General features: G+C 35.1%; 1 protein-coding gene across 1 annotated transcript; it reads right to left on the reverse strand.

Moving 5' to 3' along the window:
- Window positions 1-14,901: 14,901 nt before the first annotated feature.
- LOC114309007 (AAR2 protein family) lies at window positions 14,902-23,386 on the reverse strand. The gene is made up of 13 exons (XM_028254697.2): window positions 23,099-23,386; window positions 22,905-22,987; window positions 22,763-22,820; window positions 21,095-21,154; window positions 20,362-20,491; window positions 18,130-18,353; window positions 17,942-18,034; window positions 17,704-17,775; window positions 17,393-17,425; window positions 16,622-16,759; window positions 16,271-16,327; window positions 15,392-15,487; window positions 14,902-15,274 (listed from the first exon to the last, which is right to left on the reverse strand). The coding sequence occupies exons 1-13, from the start codon at window positions 23,192-23,194 to the stop codon at window positions 15,242-15,244; spliced, it is 1,173 nt and encodes a 390-aa protein (XP_028110498.2). The 5' UTR covers window positions 23,195-23,386; the 3' UTR covers window positions 14,902-15,241.
- Between the last annotated feature and the right edge of the window lie 2,856 nt (window positions 23,387-26,242).

Raw genomic sequence — 26,242 nt, forward strand, 5'->3', positions numbered from 1 at the left:
AGGTTGAGGAAAAATGCTTGGGAGCACTAATTAGTGCTCCCACTAATTAGGTGGTAGTCGGTCCCGCTATTAATGATGTGATATTTTGGTCTTGGAGTTGTATTTTTTTTTTTTTTTACTTTTTTAATGCATTAGTGCTATTAGTGGTGATACTTTTAGTGGGATGAATCATTGTTGTAGATTGAGTGATTAGAAACATTAAGAAACATATTGAATATAATTGATTAGAAAATATAGGCAAGTGATATTTCAAAATTATTGAATAATTTCTCATTAAAAACTATTTAGTTAGTAATATAAGTAAGAGTATTAACAAGGTTTGAAAAGCGGTTGCAGTCGCCGGAATGGTGGCGGTAATGCGGTTGCGGTTGCGGAGTGTAAAGGGCGTAGTATAACAGTTGCGGTAATCGAAACCGTTAATTTTTTTATTTTTCGCACAATTTGAAAAAAACTTATCGATAGGCATATTTTTTTTCCATGATTATATTTATTAGGTTAAAAATAAATATTGATAAATTTTTATAAATTTTTAAGTATGATCCAATATATTTCATATTTTTAAATCACTATAAATTCAGCTTTTTACATTTTATTTTAATAATTAATGACTTTATATTATACAAAAAATCAATCACTAACTATTATATAAAAGATAAACAATAATAAAAGTAGGAGAATAAATAAGCACCTAAATATATATATATATATATATATATATACATATTTTAACTAAGCCAAATAGATAATGACCATATGTCACGACCCAAACCCGACCCTATGGGTTTAGCACCGTAACCGGCCAGTAATCCGAGATTACCGAAGGTCTGCTTAACAGTAATACAGTAAAACAGAGTACAGGGCCTGGCGGAAGCCAATACAGTAATTAAACAATGTCCAATGAGCTGTGACAGTCTGTATGCAAAAGATTTTTCATGCATTCATACATAAACAGTACAGAACAGTATGTACAATATTGACATCCATTCAAACTAGGGACTCAACCCTACATAACAGTACAGAAACATTCCGTCTGTACAAAACAGTACGGTCTATACAAAATTTACAGTCACACAGTACAGGGACCTAATCCCTTGATAACAGTACGGTAAACAGTCAGTCTATACAGAACAGTTAGACAGTACAGAAGACGGCGGGGGAAGACAAACAAAACACCCCCAAGCCATAGCATGGCAACTCGGAACCTCGCAGTGAGGCACAAAGGCTGGCTTGACAAAACTGGAGTTACCCTGACGCTCCTAGCTCCGATCTGGTGCCTGTACACCTACATATATATATGAGCAGTGAGCTAAAGCCCAGTGAATAACATAAAGCGTAAAGGGGTTTAGAATGAATGTCCTTACAGTAATGAAAACAGTTCAATTCAATCAGTACTTCAGTTATTCAGTATAGTAAACAGTCATATGTGGTACATCCATTAGCATAATAGTAACAGTAGGTCTTAAAAGACCAAACAGTAATGATGGCCATCAGTCAGTAAACAGTAGTGGTTCCACGAGGGAACCGACAGAGATCTCTGTAACAGTAACAGTAACAGTAACAGTAAACCGTAGGTACTAAGGATGCCACAGTACAGTTCAGAAATAAAGGACATACATTCATTCAGTAATACCAGTTCAGTAAACAGTTCAGTTCAGTATTCAAAAGATATCAGTTGAACATATCTTTACACAATTGTTACTCACAGAGTTCTGGGCTACAGTATGCTAGAGCGTGTCTCCCCAGTTGCCAACCCTACACAGTTCACAGGTTGAACACACACTAAGCTACACAGTTGGGAAATATTATAACTTAATCCCTAATTTGCCTTGGTGTGTTCTACAACGATATCCTCATCTAAATGTCTTAAACTAGGCCTAAGAATGCCTAGGATGGGATGAGGATGCAAAAATACACTTAGAAAATATTTCGCAAAGTTTGCTGAAAATAGGAGCCTCGCTCGAGCGAGACTTTCTACGCTCGAGCGAGGAATCCTTCGCTCGAGCGGTCTGCAAAACAGTAAAAGTACTGGATGCTGAGATTTTACGCGCGATGGTCGCTCGAGCGGAGCCCTGGACAAAGGTGCTCGCTCGAGCGGGGAATCCTTCGCTCGAGCGAGGAAGCCAAATCTGGAATTTCCAGATCTGCCTCCCAAGCTCAAACCAAGCATTCTACCACTCCAAACTCGACCTCTTGGGCCCAAAATCTGGAAAACATAACTAAATTCAATGTATGACAAGTTTCAAAGCTCAATTTATGAATTCAAGCCCCAAAGGTGAGTCAATTAAAACCACATTCAAACCCATTTTCAAGAATAACATTCAAACATGTCATGGATGAGTTTTAAACCAAATTAAAGCTCCAAAGCTTGATCAAATGAGCTCATTTCTTTTCAAACCAGTTGGAAACATGGTCTATAACAACAATGTGAGCATGCATGTACTAATGTCCATGTAATCAACCTCAAAATGCAACAATACTAACATGCATGCAAGAGATGGGCTTCAATCCACCATTAATGAACCAACTCATGACTTAGCTCTACAAATTAACATGAACCATGCATGAATCAACTTAAAGACAAGTCAAAAGGATGGAATTCATACCTAGGTTCCTTGAATGCAAGTCTAGAGGTTCAACTATGCAATCTTATGCTCTAAATCCCTCAATTCCCAAGCAATTTTTCAAGTGAACTCAAGTCTCTCACTTCCTCTCTCTCTAAATTCGGCTAAGCACAATGAGAAATGGCTGATGAAATGTTCTTCAAGTGTGAACATAAGGCTTAAGTGTGTGCATTGAGTGGGCCACTCATGTGGCAAAATGGTAAATATGGCGAACTCTTTAATTAGCTTATTTAATCTAATTTAATCATACCTAATCAATTTTCAGATAATTGCACAATAAAATCACATAAATTACGAGGGTCACAGAACACTAATCGGTTTCAGATTCGGCCGCCGATAAGGCCTTCAATTAGCAGTTTAAACATATGAACATGAACAGATAATCATACAGTCAAACAGATATAATGCAATTTAACTCACATATACTCAATCAATTCGGTTTCCAGTTTCAGTCAGTCAGTTCAGTACTTTTAATCAGTTCAATTATCAGTCAGTTATCAGTCATTATCCGTTTCGTTTAACAGTAATCGGTGATTATCGGTAATCAATCAGTCATTAATCAGTAAACAGTATGGGGGTTGTTACAGTCTCCCCTCCTTATAAAGAGTTTAGTCCTCTAAACTCGAGTTACCTTCATTCTGGAAGAAAACAGGATTCAGTGGAAACAGTTCGGGATATCGTTTAGCCATGTCATCTTCCCTTTCCCAAGTGGCATACACGCCACCATGGTTCTGCCAGTCAACTTTCACTAACGGGATCTCTTTGTTCCTCAGTTTTTTGATTCGTCTGTTTACAATCTGTATAGGCCGTTCCTCGTAAGTGTAGTCATCACTCAACACTACGTGGGTAGGCTCTATTATATGGAAGGGATCCCGGAGATAGTCTCTCAACATAGAGATGTGGAAGACGTTATGCATGTGCTCCATTTCAGGAGGAAGCGCAACTTGATACGCCACCGAATTGATTTTCTCAATGATCTCGTATGGTCCGACGTATCTCGGTGCTAACTTGCCTTTGACTCCGAAACGAGTCTGGCCTTTCATTGGTGTCACTCTCACAAAAACGTGATCACCCACTTCATACTCTCTGTCCCGTCTTCTGACATCTGCATAACTTTTCTGTCTACTCTGTGCAGTTTTCAGTCTTTGCTGTATCAGTTTCACTTTTTCAGTTGTCTCATAAACAATCTCGGGCCCAAGTAAAGGCCCATCTCCAACTTCTGCCCAGCAAATTGGAGATCTACATTTTCTGCCATACAATGCCTCGAAGGGCGCCATACCAATACTCGAATGGTAGCTGTTGTTGTAGGCGAATTCAGCTAAGGGCAAGTGACTTTCCCAGTTTCCCTGAAAATCAAGGACACACATTCTCAATAAATCCTCCAGAGTTTGGATGGTCCTTTCTGATTGGCCATCTGTCTGAGGATGATAGACACTACTCAGTCTCAGTTCAGTACCCAGTGCAGTTTGTAGGCTTTGCCAAAACCTCGATGCAAACTTCGAATCCCTGTCAGAAACAATAGACACAGGCACTCCATGCAGTCTTACAATTTCATCAATATAAATAACAGCCAATTTGTCCGCATTATAAATCGTCTTGACAGGTAAGAAGTGAGCAGATTTGGTTAGTCTATCAACAATAACCCAAATCGAATCTATACCTTTTCTGGAGCGAGGTAATCCCACAATGAAATCCATCGTGATATGCTCCCATTTCCACTCCGGTATGGGTAGGGGTTGCAATAATCCGACAGGTCGTTGATGTTCAGCTTTGACCTGTTGGCAATGAAGACATTTGGATACAAAATCAGCAATTTCTTTCTTCATTCCCGGCCACCAGAAATTCTGTTTCAGATCTTGGTACATTTTCGTATTCCCCGGGTGGATAGAAAATCTTGAGTTGTGGCCCTCTTGCAGAACTCTTCTTTTCAGTTCAGTATCATTTGGTACACACAGTCTTTCATGAAATTTCAGTACATTATTCTCAAATTTGAATCCCGGTCTCGGTTTGGATTCTCTTTCCTCGATGATCTTCTTCAAGAAATCATCCAGTTGCTGTTTCTCTTTAATCTCTTCAATCAGTGCCGGTTGAGCAGAAATAGCAGCTAAGGTTCCACCTTGTTCTCGTAAAACAATTTCAATTTCAGATCTTTCAAGGTCACAAAGCAACTCTTTCTGTCCGGTGAGCAAACATGCTAGATTTCCAACCGATTTCCGGCTCAATGCATCGGCAACGGTATTGGCTTTTCCCGGATGGTACAGTATCTGTAGGTCATAATCTTTAATCAGTTCTAGCCATCTCCGCTGTCTCATGTTCAGTTCTTTCTGTGTGAAGAAATACTTTAAACTCTTATGGTCGGTGTATACTTCACATGTCACCCCGTAGAGATAGTGACGCCAGATTTTCAGTGCAAATACTACTGCAGCAAGTTCCAGATCATGGGTCGGGTAGTTCTTTTCATGTGGTCTCAGTTGTCGGGAAGCATAAGCAATAACTCTCCCATTCTGCATTAAAACACACCCCAGACCCTTATGAGAAGCATCGCTAAATACAGTATAACCATCCGTACCTGAAGGTAAGGTAAGAACTGGTGCAGTCACTAATCGAGTTTTCAACTCCTGGAAGGCAGATTCCCTTTGGTCAGTCCAGTCAAATGATGTCCCCTTCTGAGTTAACTGAGTCAATGGTAGAGCAATTTTGGAGAAATCTTTGACAAATCTTCTGTAATATCCAGCCAATCCCAAAAAGCTTCGGACTTCAGTCACATTTGTTGGTCTAGGCCAGTTCACTACAGCTTCAATTTTCTGCGGATCAACAGAAATTCCATCTTTGCTAACAACATGCCCCAAAAACATAACATGGTCAAGCCAAAATTCACATTTAGACAGTTTAGCATACAGTTTCTGTTCTCTTAAGGTTTGTAGGGCAAGTCTCAGATGATGTTCATGCTGTTCTATGCTTTTGGAGTAAATCAATATGTCATCGATAAATACAACAATAAAGTCATCAAGGTACGGTTTAAAAATTCTGTTCATGAGGTCCATAAAGGCAGCAGGGGCATTCGTGACTCCAAAAGGCATAACCAAAAATTCGTAGTGTCCATACCTCGTTCTAAAAGCAGTTTTATCAATGTCTTCCGGTTTAACCTTCAGTTGATGATACCCCGATCTAAGATCGATTTTGGAAAACACTTGTGCACCCTGTAACTGATCAAATAAATCATCAATACGTGGCAATGGGTATTTGTTCTTTACAGTTACCTTATTCAGTTCACGGTAGTCAATGCACAGTCTCAGTGAGCCATCTTTCTTCTTGACGAACAAAACAGGAGCACCCCATGGCGAAGTGCTAGGTCTGATAAACTTCTTATCCAGCAGTTCCTGCAGTTGTACTTTCAATTCTTTCAGTTCAGTTGGAGCCATTCGGTATGGAGCTTTAGAAACTGGTTGTGTTCCGGGAATCACATCAACGGTAAATTCAATCTCCCTGTCAGTCAAATCTCCTGGAAGATTATCTGGAAAAACATCTGGAAATTCTCTGACTATAGGAATGCAATTCACATCAGTTTTAACACTATCATCTATAAACACAGTCAGTACAGAACACAGATATCCCTTACACCCCTTTCTCATTAGTTTAACAGCTTTTACTGACGAAATCAAATACGGAGGAGGTACTACTCCACTCCCATTAAACACGAATTCAGGCAGACCAGGTGGACGGAAAACAACTTGCATGGTCACACAATCAATAGTGGCATGATATTTTTGTAACCAATCCATCCCCAATATTACATCAAAATGATCAATGTTCAATGGCAGTAAATCAATAAACAGATGCATATCCCCAACAATAATTTCACATGCGGGATACATATATGCACAGGTCATAGATCCTCCTACGGGTGATGATACGGCTAGCAGATAGTTCATAGGTTCTAAGGGTCTATTCAATTTCCGTGAGAAAGCATGCGATACATAAGAATGTGTAGACCCCGAATCAATCAATACATATGCATTTTGTGTACAAATAGAGAGAATACCTGACACAACGGTCTCGGTATTTTGCACGTCTCCCGGTACTAGGGCGAACACTCGGCCCTGCCTCAAGGGCTCTTTCCCGGTAGCCCTGGGGTTAGGCTTTGGTGCTACAGTTGATGCTGCTGCGCTTGGTGCAGCTTTACTACTGGCTTGTGGAGCAGAGGGGCAGTCTTTAACCATGTGGCCCACCTTGCCACACCTGTAACAGGCTCCAGATATTCTGTAGCAGACCCCCTTGTGCTTCTTTCCGCACTCAGGACAGGGTGGTATGGACCCACTCCCTTGGCTGGGGCTAGTCGTCAACCCTGTGTTCTGTTTCTTGTTGGCTGGGTTGTGCTTGCCTTTCTTGAATTTGAAACCCTGCCTTTTTCCATGCCATTCAGTTGTTGGTGTTTCAGATTGTTTCACTGCTGCAATGTTCGACTCGGCCATCAATGCCCGGTCGAGAACACCCACAAAAGTCGGTAGTTTCAAAACATTTATTCGGTCAAGTATTGCCACATTAAGGCCACCTTCAAATTTTCTGGCCTTCTTATATTCGGTATCCACCATGTGCGGTGCATAACGGGCAAGTTCAGTAAATTTTGTTTCATACTCTGCAACGGACATTGTGCCCTGCTTCAGCTGTTCAAATTCAGTCACTTTTCTATCCCTGACACACTGAGGGAAATACTTTTCAAAGAAGGACTCCTTGAATTGAGCCCACGTCAAAACAGTGCTTGTATCGCGGATCAACATCCACCACCTTCTAGCCTCTTCTTGTAGGGTGAAGGTAGCTAGCAATACTTTGTTCGCTTCTGAGCACGGAAATACTTCAAATAATTTTTCTGTTTCCAGAACCCAAGCTTCAGCTTTTAACGGTTCAAGGCCTCCCTGAAAGGATGGCGGTTTCATTTTACTGAACTTCTGGGTCAGAGCAATAATATCCCCATCATTCACATTAACATTAGGTTCCGGCTGTACCGGAGGAGGAGGAGGAGGGGGCTGTTGGTTCTGTTGCTCAAGTCTAGCAGTTATCAGTTCTATCATTCTTTCCATTCTTTCTATTCTTGCCTCGGTAGACGAGGATTCAGGTTCATTTGCATTGTCCATTTCACTATAAGCAGTTATAACAGTTTTAAACATAAGCAGTCATTTGTTTAACAGTTTACCACATTAGCATGCATTCAGTCATAACATAACCACACACTTATCATGCTCATGAGATGCCATAATGACTTTTCTAGGACACCCTATAGCTCATTTGGACACGTGTGTGCGGTATAACTCGTGGTAAGTATCGCTCTGATACCACTCTGTCACGACCCAAACCCGGCCCTATGGGTTTAGCACCGTAACCGGCCAGTAATCCGAGATTACCGAAGGCCTGCTTAACAGTAATACAGTAAAACAGAGTACAGGGCCTGGCGGAAGCCAATACAGTAATTAAACAATGTCCAATGAGCTGTGACAGTCTGTATGCAAAAGATTTTTCATGCATTCATACATAAACAGTACAGAACAGTATGTACAATATTGACATCCATTCAAACTAGGGACTCAACCCTACATAACAGTACAGAAACATTCCGTCTGTACAAAACAGTACGGTCTATACAAAATTTACAGTCACACAGTACAGGGACCTAATCCCTTGATAACAGTACGGTAAACAGTCAGTCTATACAGAACAGTTAGACAGTACAGAAGACGGCGGGGGAAGACAAACAAAACACCCCCAAGCCATAGCATGGCAACTCGGAACCTCGCAGTGAGGCACAAAGGCTGGCTTGACAAAACTGGAGTTACCCTGACGCTCCTAGCTCCGATCTGGTGCCTGTACACCTACATATATATATGAGCAGTGAGCTAAAGCCCAGTGAATAACATAAAGCGTAAAGGGGTTTAGAATGAATGTCCTTACAGTAATGAAAACAGTTCAATTCAATCAGTACTTCAGTTATTCAGTATAGTAAACAGTCATATGTGGTACATCCATTAGCATAACAGTAACAGTAGGTCTTAAAAGACCAAACAGTAATGATGGCCATCAGTCAGTAAACAGTAGTGGTTCCACGAGGGAACCGACAGAGATCTCTGTAACAGTAACAGTAACAGTAACAGTAAACCGTAGGTACTAAGGATGCCACAGTACAGTTCAGAAATAAAGGACATACATTCATTCAGTAATACCAGTTCAGTAAACAGTTCAGTTCAGTATTCAAAAGATATCAGTTGAACATATCTTTACACAATTGTTACTCACAGAGTTCTGGGCTACAGTATGCTAGAGCGTGTCTCCCCAGTTGCCAAACCTACACAGTTCACAGGTTGAACACACACTAAGCTACACAGTTGGGAAATATTATAACTTAATCCCTAATTTGCCTTGGTGTGTTCTACAACGATATCCTCATCTAAATGTCTTAAACTAGGCCTAAGAATGCCTAGGATGGGATGAGGATGCAAAAATACACTTAGAAAATATTTCGCAAAGTTTGCTGAAAATAGGAGCCTCGCTCGAGCGAGACTTTCTACGCTCGAGCGTAAGTCCAAAATCAAAGGCTTCGCTCGAGCGAGGAATCCTTCGCTCGAGCGGTCTGCAAAACAGTAAAAGTACTGGATGCTGAGATTTTACGCGCGATGGTCGCTCGAGCGGAGCCCTGGACAAAGGTGCTCGCTCGAGCGGGGAATCCTTCGCTCGAGCGAGGAAGCCAAATCTGGAATTTCCAGATCTGCCTCCCAAGCTCAAACCAAGCATTCTACCACTCCAAACTCGACCTCTTGGGCCCAAAATCTGGAAAACATAACTAAATTCAATGTATGACAAGTTTCAAAGCTCAATTTATGAATTCAAGCCCCAAAGGTGAGTCAATTAAAACCACATTCAAACCCATTTTCAAGAATAACATTCAAACATGTCATGTATGAGTTTTAAACCAAATTAAAGCTCCAAAGCTTGATCAAATGAGCTCATTTCTTTTCAAACCAGTTGGAAACATGGTCTATAACAACAATGTGAGCATGCATGTACTAATGTCCATGTAATCAACCTCAAAATGCAACAATACTAACATGCATGCAAGAGATGGGCTTCAATCCACCATTAATGAACCAACTCATGACTTAGCTCTACAAATTAACATGAACCATGCATGAATCAACTTAAAGACAAGTCAAAAGGATGGAATTCATACCTAGGTTCCTTGAATGCAAGTCTAGAGGTTCAACTATGCAATCTTATGCTCTAAATCCCTCAATTCCCAAGCAATTTTTCAAGTGAACTCAAGTCTCTCACTTCCTCTCTCTCTAAATTCGGCTAAGCACAATGAGAAATGGCTGATGAAATGTTCTTCAAGTGTGAACATAAGGCTTAAGTGTGTGCATTGAGTGGGCCACTCATGTGGCAAAATGGTAAATATGGCGAACTCTTTAATTAGCTTATTTAATCTAATTTAATCATACCTAATCAATTTTCAGATAATTGCACAATAAAATCACATAAATTACGAGGGTCACAGAACACTAATCGGTTTCAGATTCGGCCGCCGATAAGGCCTTCAATTAGCAGTTTAAACATATGAACATGAACAGATAATCATACAGTCAAACAGATATAATGCAATTTAACTCACATATACTCAATCAATTCGGTTTCCAGTTTCAGTCAGTCAGTTCAGTACTTTTAATCAATTCAATTATCAGTCAGTTATCAGTCATTATCCGTTTCGTTTAACAGTAATCGGTGATTATCGGTAATCAATCAGTCATTAATCAGTAAACAGTATGGGGGTTGTTACACCATACTTATTATTATTATTATTTTCAAATAATATGTAGATAGACAGACACAAACAAAATGGTTTAGTGATAGCAGCTGAATAGAATAGTATAGATCTTACAGTTTCAACAAATCAATAACTTGTTCTTCATCTTCCCTCTTCTCTCTCTCTCTCTTTCCCCATTTTCAGTTTTTTTTTTGTATTTTTTCGAAAGAAACAGTTTGGAGCCGTTACGTAACGGTGCGTAATAGACCGTTACGGCACCGTTACGACCGCTATGGCAGTTGCTACGACCAACATACCTGTGAATCTCAATCGCACTGCAAAAACGACCATAACGGGTAGCGGTAACCGCTAAAACCGTTACGTAACGGTTGCGATCACTTTTTAAAACCTTGGGTATTAGTAATTTCCCAAATGGTAGGATTAGCGAGGGGATGGGGTCACTGCTGTGCCTTTCGTACAACAGTGATTATTTTGTCTTAATTTAAAGTGTATTACGAACTTATTTTTATGATTTGAATCATTCATTTTGTAGGATTTGTTGAGTATTTCATGCCTACCAAAAATAATATTAATCAGATATTAATAACTATATGATTGAATTGCATATTTTTTATGCTATTTCTTAAAAGAAAAACTTATTGTTTGTTTTTTTTTATTATCGATCATATAATTATTGATATCCGATTAATATGATTTTTGGTAGGTATGAAGTACTTAACAAACCCTACAAAATAAACGATTCAGTTCATAAAAATAAACTTATAATATATTTCAAATTGAGACACCACAGTCATTGCTTTGTCTTTAGTACAATAGTAACCCCATTTCCTATTAGTAAAGCTATGAGAATGTTGGAATTAGAAATTGGATGAGGAAGTTAGCGACTTTTTAAATAATTTTTAAATGAAAAATATATTTTTTAGAACAAAAAAATAATTATAATATTAAAAAAATATTAAAAATTTAAAAATATTTAGCTTGTTTGGTTTTATAACTTAGGATTTACTTTTCAAAAAATTAAAATTTTTTATTTTTCGTATTTTTTAATTTTTATTGATTTTTTTAATTTTTAAATACACCTAACATAAATATACTTAAAGAGTATAATATTTGTGAATTTTTAAAAAAAATATTCACTAAATACCAAAAATATTAAAAATATATATATGAAAATTCAATACATTTTTCGTATTCTTGTGTATTTATTGATTTTTTAAAATATTTTTTACAAATATTTTACCTTTTAAATACATCTAAGTAAAGTACATCTAGAAAAGTAAAAAAAAAAATTGCTTAAAATTTTAAAAATATTCACTAAAAATTAAAAAAATACAAAAAATAAAAAACTCAATTTCTAGAAAATTGAAACCAAACACAATGATTAATTTTATATAGTATACAAACAAGCACTCTTTATCGTATATCTCTAACTTAGGGGTTGTTTGGAATGATCTAAATAAGTACATTTTTTACTTTTTTATAAAAAGATGTGCAAAAAAGTAGAAAGGTGGTGTGACCCAAAAAAGATAAAAAGTGTGCTTATATAGCACACCCCAAACAAGCTCTTAGTACCACCTTACTAATAATCTTCTCATTCAATCTTACCATACTCTTAATAAGCCAAACAAACATGACCTTACAGCTTCCGAAAATTATTAGGTACTCCGATCTTGTGAAGAAACAGATTGGGTCGGGTCAATTGTGTGTTGTGGTGCTCCTAAAGTTTGTACTTAGGTCTCATTTAGAAATATATTATTTTATTAATTTTTTGACTTTTTACGAAAAGATATACATAGTGATGTAATTTTTTGAAAACATATTATTTTATTAATTTTTTAGCTTTTTACAAAAAAAAGTGATGTGACAATTTATAATAACTTTTTGACTAAAATATATCATTGACAAACGAGACCTTACCATTTTGAAAAAAAATATCAAATCAATCCAAATTTTAAAAAATAATTAATATATATTATTAATGATAAATTTTATAAGGATTAAAATGTAAAGTTATAAACTATACCACGAATATATAAATACTTTTTGAAAAGTCCACCGATATGTATCCCCTACTATTTTTGCCTCTTCAATTGGGGAATTCACACCTGTTAAAGCTTGCATGTCTCTTTATTATTATTATTATTATTATTATTATTATTATTATTGTTATTTTTGCATTAAACTTTTTATTCTAAGGGTTATTTTGAGAAGAGAATTTTTTTTTAAGGTTATTGGTATTAAAATTTTATAGGATAAAGAACATGCAATATTTTTATAGTGATTGGGGTCCCTTTACATTTTTTTAGAGAAATTTTGATCAAGAGAAATTTCTTTAATTTGTTCAATTTTTTTGACTTTCTCTGTGTTTTAAAATTTTTCTGGGTTGAATTTTCTCTAGTTTGCTCATAAATTTCTCTGTGATTTGCTCACAATTTTCTTTGATTTGCTAATAATTTTTCTTTATGTTTTAACCAAACCAAAGAAAAGTGTATTTTTTCACAGAGAAATTTCAAGCAACTTTCAATAAACACATATACAAAAAGAGATTGAGGATTGAAAATGTTCTTACTCAAATTTATGCTTGAATCTGAGTTTGTCCACTAGAGTAGTTAAATTGAGTACAATAACAAACTCAAATGAACAAAATATATATATATATATATATACATAGCTCTGGTTGAGAAATAGTAACAAACAAATAAGATTCCAAACATAGGTCTGGTTGAGGATTGAAAATGCTCTTCTTCTTCAAACTAGAATTAGAAGATATATGTGGCTTCGAATGCTTCTCAACTTCGCTTGGATTAAGCAAACATAAACCCTAGAATTCAAGTGCAAGGTGTGAATCGGAGAATTGCATACACTACATATATATACATATATATATTTGAGTGTGTGTGTGTTTGGATTTTTTTATTTTTTATTTTTTATTTTTTGGAGAAATAAGGCAAATTTATATTTAATTGTTCAACTTCTCCAAGTAACACAAGATTGATAACAGTATATAAAATGAACATCATTGTCTCTATTAATTGTGATTTGTGGTGGTAGATGGTCTCAAACTTCTAAGCTGATTGATCTATTGATCGATCTTCAGGGACTTGATCTGTCCAACCAGGAGCCAATCCACTGAACGAGACACCACGCATGGCCTCCATCACTCTTGTTGATGTCTTTGGCGCCAATGAAGCGTTCTGGCGCCTCTCATCCTCTCTCAATGCTCTGAGTATTGCTAAATTAGAGCTATGATAAAAGTGAACATGTTGATCGAGAGAAAAGACTTGCCTGGTTCAACAAAGAAAGCGACAATGTGTGAAAGAAAAAGGGTACAAAAAGTGCAGACAAGTAGATTACAATAAACTATATGGGTGAGAGACCTTAGGTTACAAAAAATATATATTATGGATCTTCCATCATTAAAAGTTAGAAAAAGACATTAGACTAACCCTTTTGAGAAGTGTACAAAAGTTTATTGTTTTACTTATTATGAAAAAATATACAAAAAGTAAAATGATGATATAATTCAAATAAGCCAATAAACCATTAAATTTACTTTTTTGACACTTCCAAAAGAAACCTAAATTAGCCAAATGAAATTCTACTCTAAATTAACCAAACGAAGGAAAGAGAATAAAAGTTGGGAATTGAGCCTAATCATAATACAAATTAAATTGTTTAACTCATATTTCACTTACAGTATTAAAAATTAATTTGAAATCGATTTGCCATTTTAAATAAATCAAATTTAAATATATTTTTAAACGGGTCTACAAGGAGGCCACTTTATGGGGTCAGTTGGGGATACCAACAATGGACGGTAAATAAAATTACAAATTATGGGGCAGGGGATACCAACAATGGACAGTATAAATAGAATTACAAATTCCCTTCAAGGTAATTAAACATGTCCACAAAATCATCCTCCGAATTATAAAATTCCAATCTATTTGAAAATAATTCCAACAGCACACAAACTTTCTTCCTTAACCAAATATTACAAGTCTTTCTTTAACTCTTTGTTGCTAATTAATCACTGTCCATCTACATAACAAAAAGAGTGATACTATACAAATATACACACGCGCGTACACCAAAAAAAAAAAAAAAAAAAAACTGTACAAAATGATATGATTGCATTCTAAACTCACACAACTTACAAACAAAAAACCTCACCAAAATTACTATTAATTGCAAAATGCCATTGCCATATCATTATCATGTATCTGCATAAATTTTCTATAAAAATAATTTTTTCCTAACTACTTGCTAAAAGAAAAAAAAAAACTGAACTCCTGCTGCCAATTTCCAAACCATGAATCACACATGTGGCTAAAGTCAGTATCCATATAAAGCAGAACAAGATCAACAGTAAAAATATGTATGCTTCCAAAAATTATTCACTGCTTACTGTAGGCATGATCCACAACAGACATTAGTGTGGGTTCCTCTGTAGTGAGTAGCTAGCTCCTCATATGTGTCAACGATTCAACCCCCTCAATTAACATATACATTTTCATTATTTCAAATATATATGTTTCTACAATTTTTTCTCTATTAGTTGACAATGACATCACATTTCAAGGTACAGGAAGAACCTTTTTTTTTCAAGTTCTTTTTGAACAATGTGTACGATGATCTAGAGAAAATAACAAGATATCATGTCTCATCTCATGTTAGCATAATTAGCTACACATTAGAGTTGCTGAAAGCAGAGATCATGAAGACTCCAAAAACCATGCTGTCCCACAATTTCTGATGGCCAAGCCAATAAGGTCCGTGGCTTCTGTCACATGTCTAGGCAGCTAGACCTTGATCAATCGTCTAACACCACAACAACTGGAGCAAACTGCAGAAATTGAAAGATAATTAGCAGTTGAGAGAGAGAGAGAGAGAGAGAGAGAGTCATGAATTATGTGAGAAAGTAAAGATGGTCAAAAACAGCTCTTGCACACTACACACTGACCTCATCATCCTCTTCGCAGTACATTCCATCTACTGCATTTTTCTGCTGGAAGTCCCATCCAAGAGTGTCCTCAAGCAGCTCTTTGAATTTCCTTGTCTATAAAAATAGAACAATTGAACTCAACTCCTCCACACAACATTATTTTGTGGGCATTCTACAATCAACTTCGGAAATATGACTGAAAGTGGATGAATTTCACAACTAAACATTCTCATTCAAAAAACTATCAATTGTTCATTATATTTCAAATTTCTTTCAAGCAGTTTTGGGTGATGCATCAATTTATGATCTCCAGTTTTGGGTAATGTAAATATAAAATTTTACATTACAGAGAACTGAAACATGCAAATTACTCTTCAATAATTATAGTTTTTATTTATTTTATTTTATTTTTTTAAATTTATAAATGCAAAGTATCCTAAGAAAATATGAAATACAATATAGATCATATTTGGTTATGTATCTCAACTCAACATGGTGCCTAACTCGTTCAAGTATATATTAAACAAGCTTTAAAAACAAATACTTTGCTCCACGTTATAAGGGATGATGTTTACTACCTTAAGGAAGAAAAAAAAAAAAAAAGTGGACAACTGTAAGTTTTACTTTTCCCCCGCGTGTATATGCATCTTTGATTATACAATCCACACCATGTCTTTCTAGAATCTACTTCAAGTAAAGTTACCCAGAAAGTTATTTTTCGGGAAAAAAAAAAGTTAATCCAGAAAGTCTAATTTTCCTAGGATATGGTTGTTTAACATTCGTCATAGAAGAATAGGCAAGAGAGTTCAAATTCTTGGTAGATTTGAAACAATTTTTAAATTAAGAAAAATAATCTGCTCAAAGTGAAGCATAGAGAGAAAAGTCTAGAATACAAACCCATGACAAAAGATCTCCATTCACAACTGGGGCTTCTAGCACCAACGAAAAGAAATCCTGTAATAATAACTCAGTTATCAGAATATGCTAGACTGATCAATATCAACTCATAATTTAGTTTCTTTAACCCAACAGTATTTCAGAAAATTGTCAGTATTCAAAGGTAGGGTCGAATTCAATACTAATGAGTTGGTAGAAGATCAAGTCACAAAATTCCTGAGAGTTTTTTTTAAGTGGCACTATACCGGTTTCAAGGCACTGCAGAGTGATGCAAATTGCAATCATGAGAACTAGAATTTGCCAATAATTTCCAGTGTCTTAGTAAAAAATTTAATCACCCCAGAAGACTACCTTGCAAAGATGGTGCAAAAAGCTATCAGACAACCAAGACTCATCTAACAATGTTAATGTGCCCTTTTCTGCACCACCAGTACTTGTGTGCTCTTTCTGAAATCCATACTTGAGCTGATAATAGATAACTTTAATAAACTGCAAGATGTTATACAAATTTCAGATATCACTGAAAAAAACACAGCAAATAATATATATATATATATATATGTATATTATGAGTAACAAATAGAATACAAGCAGAGAAGAAGCATCTCAAGAATGTTAGGTAATTTATAAATGCCAGTCAAATAAGAAAATAATCTAGAAAAGAAACAGAAACGGAACAAAACAGATATAAGACAATAGGGAGTAGGCAAATAAGTTGGTCATGTGCAATGAAGACCAATGCCTACCAACTGCAATAAAAAGCAACAATGCCAAAGTTGAAGGTGCAATAAAAGTAAGTTGTAGGCGCATGAATTCATTTGTTTTTCTTTCTTTTTTGAACATTGCATGGTACATGAATTAATGAAGGTTATGTCCTAATTGAGAGTAGTAAAAAAGTGATTATATATAAAAATAGATTGACAGGATCATTGGATTAACTATGATACAAGAAAATGTATTTAATTTATAGAAGAGATTCATAACATAAGATGTCATCTACAAAGTTGACAATGACATTTGCTCAAAAGTCTTCATTGAGTGGCATTCGACATCAAAACAATTCACAGTCTCAATAAAAAAGCAAGACTATCTAAGATATTAAGGTTCATATCTGAAAATTACCTTGGTAAATAGTTGACTCCTTGTATGAAGAGGCTGCAGAGAAATAAAGTTTATAACATAAATACAAGCATAAACTGATCTGTTTCAAAGAAGAAGATAGTGAAATGCACAACTGCTTCTCCAGGAAAAAACTAACACTTGTAAAATAAACCAAACCCGCTTATCAATCTACAAAGTGCCACACAAGAATGCTTGGGTCCTTATGTTAATTGAAACATGTCAAAATTTTAACTTACTATAGCATCAAAATTTATGTGACCTAATGCGAGGTCCTCAAACAATGTAAAACTGGCAAACAAATTAATACTTACAGCTTCTGTACAGCCCAGAAAGAGGCTAACTAATGATTTCCATTGTAGAAATGCTTCAAGTGATTGTCCCATCTACAAAATTACAGGCGTCATATAAATCTGATAATTTTCTGCAATATGATCAGATGTATCGTAAAAAAAATAAAAAAATAAAAAAAAAAAAAGAGAAGAGAGAGAGAGAGAGAGGAAAAGACGTGAATAAAAGCACATTGGGACATGTCATTTTGTTCTATCCTACCAGGAATGCAATAAATGCAAATTGCAGCTCGCCTAATATTAAGTCTTCAGAACCTCCATAGTGATTTATTAGTATGCTTTCCAACAACTGAGTCTGAAAACATATAAGTAAAATAATGAACAAATCAGCAAGAAAGTACAACAGTGACAAAAGTTAGGTTCAGTAGGCAAACATGTCGCAATCTATACCTTGTCAAGATTCAAAGAAGTAAGTTCTTGCCCATGAATTGCCTTGTTCTTTATAACACGGGGAATTGGTGTATAATAACTACCTCTCCTTTGAGACTTATCAACGGACCTTGAGAACTTACCATTCTTCAGCTGCTCAGCCAAAGCTCTCTCTGTGGGTGTGCTAGGAATGTTTGCAACAATCTCAGATTCACACGCAACTGTAATTTCTCCTCCGATGGGTTCTGTAAAAAGAACAAACACACTGAAAACAATAAAATCTGTCCGAATTTTGCTACAATAACTGGGCAGAGAATCATTTAAGCAAAAGGTAATCTACAGTTTAGTCTCAGAAAAACATTGAAAGTCTTGGTAATTCAAGTGGTATCCATTACGATCACCAAATTTACAGGAACAACTTTTTTTTGGAGAAACAAATACTTGTGTGAATACTTTTTTTTAAGTGTCTCTAAATTAACAGCCATAAACCTGCCATCACCAAGAATGAGAATCTGCTGATTGAAGCAAAATGCTTGATTTCAAATGTCCATGCTAGTCAATATACAGAAGCACTCCCCTTTAATGGCAAAAAAATTATTCTGATCGAGTGGTGTAATGGTTTCAGATCCCCATCAAGTAGTTGTTACAATCAGGACTAGATAATTCGTAAACTTGAAGCAAAATTTTGGGAAACTTACGTATAGGTCCTAATAGGTGGACTTATTATCCAATAGATCATGTGATAATTAATGGCATTTTTCATTAAACATTATTAAAAAAACGTCACTAATTGTTAATTTTTAGCGATAGTTTAAAAATTTTGTCACAAAAAAGTCACTAAATATAAGTTTTAGCGACAATTAAAAAAATTGTTACAAAAAAAGTCACTAATTTTCAACTTTCAACGACAATTTGAAAATTCGTCATAGAAAAACGTCACTAATTAAGTTTAGCGACAAATACAATTTATAAAAATCGTGACAAAATAAAGTTACTAATTGTTAATTTTTAGCAACATATACAAAAAATCATCGCAAAAAATTATTTTTAGCAACACTTTTAATAAGACTAATTTCAATAGGACTTAATGGAAAAGTCTAACTATTAGGACCTATTGGTAGTTTATTCCAAAATTTTTAGGGTAATAAGTTACGTAGAGAAACTAACATGTTCTCATCCTATAATGTAATGTGACAATCAATTCTACATTGGCATATACTGCACATCAAAGTCGTCCATGTTACCAACACTACCACCACCACAATGTATTCCTTTAATCGTTGTCAACCAACATGAAGAGTTACAATGTCTAACTAATACATTCACAAAATTGTTGACAATAAAGTTCAAGTATAACCTCAGACTTGTGCCTTTTATTTGCAAACCTCGACAATAATTACAAATTATCTTATCAGTTAAGAAGACCAAACTCTTGACCTCTTATAATAATTTGAAATTAAACTATTTAAACTTAATTGAAAAGTACATTTTACCTTAGTGGTTGCTTGGCATGTGCTAAAATAGCACATGCTATTTTAGCACATTATCCTATTTAGGTCACAATCATCTTATTTAAGTCACATCACCTCTCTACCACATCACTTTAAACCCAACCCATATTTCATGTTTTTTCGTAAAAAGTCAAAAAGTATACTAATCTAGCACTTCCCAAACAACCCCTTAATAATATACAACACAATGCCTTCAATGTTGGAAAGGAGTTGAAATCAAAGGAGTAGCATATATGTTCCAGGTTGCCTTGACAAACTCTTTCACCAACCTCGTCAAAGGTTGGGACAATTTCTAACCTGAAATTCCCAATGAAGATCTCCCGAACTTTGATAGCAACACTGATATCTATAAAGTACTCTTCCTCTACCTAGCCTTCTTTTACCTTGTTCTGCTTATGAATGGACTAGTTCCTTTTATTTTATCTACCAAATTCTAAATAACCAATAAAAGCGAAGGGGAACTGATAAAAGGTGAACCAAAACGAAATCTACGCACATGGGAACACACACAAATGCAAACATCACACTGCCAAAGAGACAGCAAGGGTTCCCTATATCCCAAATTCAGTATTGTAACCTTATACCCACCTTAAGCAAACAACATACATATTTTCTCCCCTGAAAAGCTGCTCCAAAAGAGCCACTTATAAAATATAAAAAAAAAAATCGAAAGAGCAACCCAACTAGACAAGAAAACAATAATTAACTATGTAGACCTTCCAAGTAACTAAACAGTGCTTACCAATGCATTCAATAGTGCTCTTTGTAATATAGTTGGACAACCGCTTCCAATCACCATACTGACTTAGTGTATAAGGGCCCAGTTGCCTGTCAAACTCCAAGCTTTTTACTGCTTGAGAATATCTCTCTTCCTTTGGTAAAAGATAGAATGAATATAAATTAGCTAAATGGTATCCAATGTTAAAGAAAACAGTGTTTTCAGTTTCAAGAAAAATGCATTGTATAGACACCTACAATGAGCAGCTTAGTTGAAGTTCAATACACTCTTCTCATGATTCACTACTATTCGATTCAATTTGAATTGTGCTGTTGAATAGAAAATTGAAATGAATAGTGCAATTCACTATGATTCGGTTTTATTTCTGTTTTTGTTTGCATAATGCATGAAATGACATAATTTTCACCTATCTATCACCAAAATAATACTAATAATAATTCAATTATTAAATATATTGATATACGTGGTTTTATATGTATATACATATACATAATTTAGTTATATTGATATTTGTTTTGTTTTAAATATGTGTATTTTTATATGTATATACATATATAAAATTATATATTATATTAAATAAAATTAATCTTACAAATCATGATTCGATAAGATTCACAATTTGATTTGAGAATTGACAACAATGATCAGATTGGTGGCATCATTCAAGCTTTGAAGCTATGCATCCCAACCCATGGAATTCAATTCATAATAAAGCATAAATTATTCTGTTACAGACCTCATCTTCTGATAGTTTGACAAGTCGTTCCTCTTGTTGATCCCATTGACGGACAATCACCTGTTAATTGCAACAACATAGGAGGCAGATTAGTCTGGCACACCTAACTTGATATGATAGAACAACCAATTTATTTTTGTAAAGCTATTGACAACAGTAACAAGTGGAAGAAAGTGACTTTGAAAAAATTATATTGAACAGCTTTACATATGACGTAATTGTTGTAATGTAGTCTAATCATGGTTTATTTAGATAACACAGTGGGTGTTTGGGAAGTGAATTTTTTTGTAAGTTTTTTTAGTTGTAGTATATTATTGGAGAAGGTTTGGTTTGTTTTTCAGAAAAAATTTTGGGAAAATTCTCTACAAACAAATTTTCAAAAACAATCAAACCAAACAAATTTTTTTTAAAAAAATCTCAAAATTTTGTTTGGTTAGCTACTTTCCAAAATCACTCTCTCTCATACACATCAAATCAATCACTTTTTTTAAAACTCTCTCCCCAAAACAATTTTTCAAAACAATTTCCGAAAAAAGGCAAACCAAACAAGTTTTTGTACTTTTTATCTCAAAAACTACTCTATAAACACAAACCAAACACACCCTTTGTGTTTGGGAAGATATTTGGATTTTTTTTTGTGGTTGGATGTGATATTTGTGAGAGAAAAAGTGAAATAATTATGGGATTTGATGTGATATTTTGTTTGGATTTATTTATTTTTGGTTTTGTAAAACATTTGTCTTGTAGTGAAAAAGAACAAAAAAAAAAACTCAAAAACCAAGTTCCCAAACACCCCCACAACCATACTCAACTGTATCATCCCAGTTTGCCTTGATAGCAAAAACTGCACTGCAAAATGACAATGCACCAGCTCACATAGAGTCTTAACTCATAATTTATATCTATTGAGAATTAAATGAAAACATGCACTATTTGTGTAGTACTTAAATCAAATCTATCTCCTTTGTGTTAATTCTGTGACAACATTCCACAATCACTTGGAACTTGAAACTGGAACAGGATGCAACTCAAATTTTGACTTGGCTGCACCTATTACCACAGCAAACATGGCTGCTTTGGGAGCAATGTACAACTGCTCAAAGCAGCTCCCAATCTGAACCAGACAGTGATCCGTAAATAGCAATTCCAGTTGTTCCCATATCTTTAAATTCAAAATTGACACTCACATTGCAGCATCTGCTCCAGTTCTTCAAATTTCACTCCAAAGTGGAAAGAGTCTAAAACAAATGAGATGATCACAAACTGATTTACTTCAACCATATAACCCCCCCAAATTACTCGGCGCCACAAATAATTTGGGACTCGTTTCAACACGTAAAAGTTGTTATATAAATCTGTAAAATTGTAACATCCATATATTAGTAAATGACAATTCAGATTTTGCCTCTTCATGGGTCACCATTTAATTTCACACTAGTCCCTGACTAGCCACATCAAAGGAACAACTTCCCAACCCAAGTAGGAGAACCAACAACCATATTTTCCCAATCAATCCCCAGTTTGTATAAAATGGATGGTCTAGAATAATGAAGACACTAATTTAACATGCCACACATTAAACAATTTCAAATCAAAATAAAATATATGTGAAGCAACTTGTTGTGAGTTGAAAATGAAAATGAAGAAACTAATAATTGTTATCAAAACCTCTGAAGGGCTGGCGTCCACAAAGAAGCCGATTATTGGTGAGAACTCATTTCCTTCTCTGCACGTAAAAGCCCATAATTTTTTTATATATAGGAAAATATATATTCATAGAAGTGAGAAATGAAGTTAAAAAAAAAAAAACCTGTTGGAAGGACTATAATAGAGAAAATGAGCACCAGGAGGAATCATCTTGATACCCTTGAAAGCAGGGCCCACAGAGAACATCTGCAAAAATGCAAATTGAACAATTACGTAGAGGAAACAAGCAAGTTTGATTTCATAGTGTTTTAACTTTCTCGGAAGCCAAACGGAATTTTGTTATAATTAGTTTGAAACCTGAGTATCAATGCCGACAAGGGTGTGTGGAGGGACGTCGAGGAGGAGAAGAGTAGCGCCGTGCTTTACAAACCCTAGCGCTGTTTCTGGATCCATCTCTCAGCGTATATGCGTGTAGGTGCGTATGTTTTGTTGTTGCAGATGATGATGAACTAACAAGAAATGCCAAATGCTGAAACCAGAGAGAGAGAGAGAGAGAGAGAGAGAGTTGGGGCTCCTCGTTTTGAGCCTGCACCGTTTAACCGACCTCTACCCCCGACCCGAATCGAGTCTAGAACCCTCCACAGCTATTACACGTCATGTTTTCCTAATTAAAGCCGACTTCAACGGCAGTGTTGTTTGGAAACAATTTTTTTTTGTTTGATTTTTTGATTTTATGATTAATTGAAGGCACATTTATATATAATTTTTAATTTATGAATTTATATTTTACTAAATTTTAATTAAGATTTTTTAAATCTTTAGGTCGTATTAAATTTTTAATAGTTGAAATTATCTTTCAAAAAATAGTTAGAAAATTTACCCATAAGGCCTAGTTTTTGAAACGTTAAACCATTTAGTCCTAAAAGTTTTCTTATGCTCCATTTAGTCCCATTTTTACATCAACATGATGTGAATGATGTAAATGATCTGATGATTCATTCTATAAATTCAAAATTTATTGAAATCTGATGAACATTAGATGTTTTTCATCCTATATTTTCCATCATTTATGATTATATATAAAGAAACCTGATGATTTAACATTTATTTTAATTTTTAAAATTTTAAACTATCAACTTTTAAATTGAAAAAACTTAAAGAAAAAATTTATATGCCAAAAAAAAAAAAAAACTAATGTATGTGTTTGGTTTGAGTTTTTTGAATTAAGTTTTTTATCTTTCATTTTTTTTTTTGCTTTTAGTGAATATTTTTAAAATTTTAAGTATTTTTTTTACTTTTTTAGATATACTTTATTTAGATGTATTTAAAAAGTAAAAAATATGTGAAAAAATATTTTTAAAAATTAATAAATACATAAAAATACGAAAATATACTAATTTTAGTATTTTTTAATATATTTTTGGTATTTAGTGATTTTTTAAAAAAAAAAATTCACAAAAATTGTACTTTGTATGTGTATTTATGTTAAGTGTGTTTAAAAATTAAAAAAATTGGTTAAAATATTAAAAAAATTCAGTAAAAACAAAAAAAAAATGAAAAATAAGAAAGTAGAATTTTCTGAAAAATATTTTTGAAAAACCAAAAACAAATTGAAAAACTGAATTATTTTTTTGTGTAAAATTAAAAAATTTATGTCTATAAAAGAGTATGATAATGGAACACTTATGTGCAAAATTGAAAAAAAAAATTGTAAAAATGAAAAAATTGATAATCTTCTTGATTTTATTGGATAGTTGAATCAAACCAATAAGTAGAATGACAAAAACATTTAATCTCATCCTCTGTTTTTTTCATTAGTTAGTGAAATAATTATCTGAAATATTACTATACAAAATTGATAATATTCTTGGTTTTAAAAATTAAGAAAAAAATGATAATATTCTCAATTTTAATAATAGGATTTATTGGTTGAAAAAAATCTTAGATTGGACTTGAGGTATCATAACATTCCTCATAACATTTGTAAATAGGATTTTAAGGTAATTAACTCTTAATTTAACTTGGTTAAATTAGTTTCATTTTGGAATTTTTTTTTTATTTTTCTACTTTTTTGTGAGAAAAAAAATAAAATGATTTTCTGGAACATTACCTAGAACAATTAGTTAAATTATCTGGAACATTATTATGCAAAATTGATAATATTTTTAGTTTTAAAAATGGAATTTTTATTGATAAGTCCAATTTAGAAGTGTTTTAACTCAAGAAGTCCATGAAGGAATTATTTAACCCATTTAGTCCCATGTATGTATAGTTTTATTCCATAAAGTCCATTTTCTTGATTTACACTATTTTCTTGGACACTTATGCCCTTATATTTAATTTTGATACATTTATAAATATTTTTTGAACGATTAGCAATTTAATGATGTGAACATTCATATTTTTAAATTCACATTGGTAGGAATGTAAAATTAACCCGTGGGCGGCCCGAAACCCGCTCGAGAACCGGGGCGGGCCCGGGCCGTTGACAATGTGAATATTCACATTGACATATTAACATTCACATTAATAGAAGTGTAAAATTGGCCCGCGTCCCGTGGCGATGTGAAACCCGCTCGCGGCCCATGGGCGGCCCGGGCGGGGCCCCGGTCCGACCTCTTGACAATGTGAATATTCACATTGGCATGTTAATATTCACATTGATAAGAGTATAAAATTGGCCCGCGGCCCATGGGCAGTCAAAAGCCTGCCCACGACCCGGGGAGGGCCTGGCCCAGCTCGTTGACAATGTGAATATTCACATTGACATGTTAACATTCACATTGATAGGAGTGTAAAATTAGCCCGCGCTTCGTGGCTGCTCGAAACCCGCCCATGGCCCGTGGGGGGCCCGAGGCGAGCCCGACCCAGCCTGTTGACAATGTGAATATTCACATTGACATGTTAACATTCACATTGATAAGAGTATAAAATTGGCCAGCAGCCCAGGGCGGCCCTGACCCGGTCCGGCCCGGCCCGTTGACAATGTGAATATTCACATTGACATGTTAACATTCACATTAATAGGAGTGTAAAATTGGCCCCCGTCCTGTGGCGGTGCGAAACCCGCCCGCAGCCTATGGGCGGCCCGGGGCAGGCCCGGTCTAGCCCGTTGACAATATGAATATTCATATTGACATGTTAACATTCACATTGATAAGAGTACAAAATTAGGCTGCGGCCCATGGGCGGCCAAAAGCCCACCCGCGGCCCGGGCGGTTGACAGTGTGAATATTCACATTGACATGTTAACATTCACATTGATAAGAGTATAAAATTGGCCCGCAGCCCGTGGGCAGCCCGAAGCCCGACCGAAGCCCGAGGCGGGCTTGGGCCGACTCATGACAATGTGAATATTCACATTGACATGTTAACATTCTCATTGATAGGAGTGTAAAATTAGCCCGCGTCCCGTGGCTACCCGAAACAGGCTCACGGCTAGTCGGCGGCCCAGGGCGGGCTCTGCTCGGCATGTTGACAATGTGAATATTCACATTGACA

The sequence above is a fragment of the Camellia sinensis genome, chromosome 1 (assembly GCF_055761805.1).
Source record: "Camellia sinensis isolate YWXY chromosome 1, ASM5576180v1, whole genome shotgun sequence".
In the NCBI taxonomy this organism is placed as follows: domain Eukaryota; kingdom Viridiplantae; phylum Streptophyta; class Magnoliopsida; order Ericales; family Theaceae; genus Camellia; species Camellia sinensis.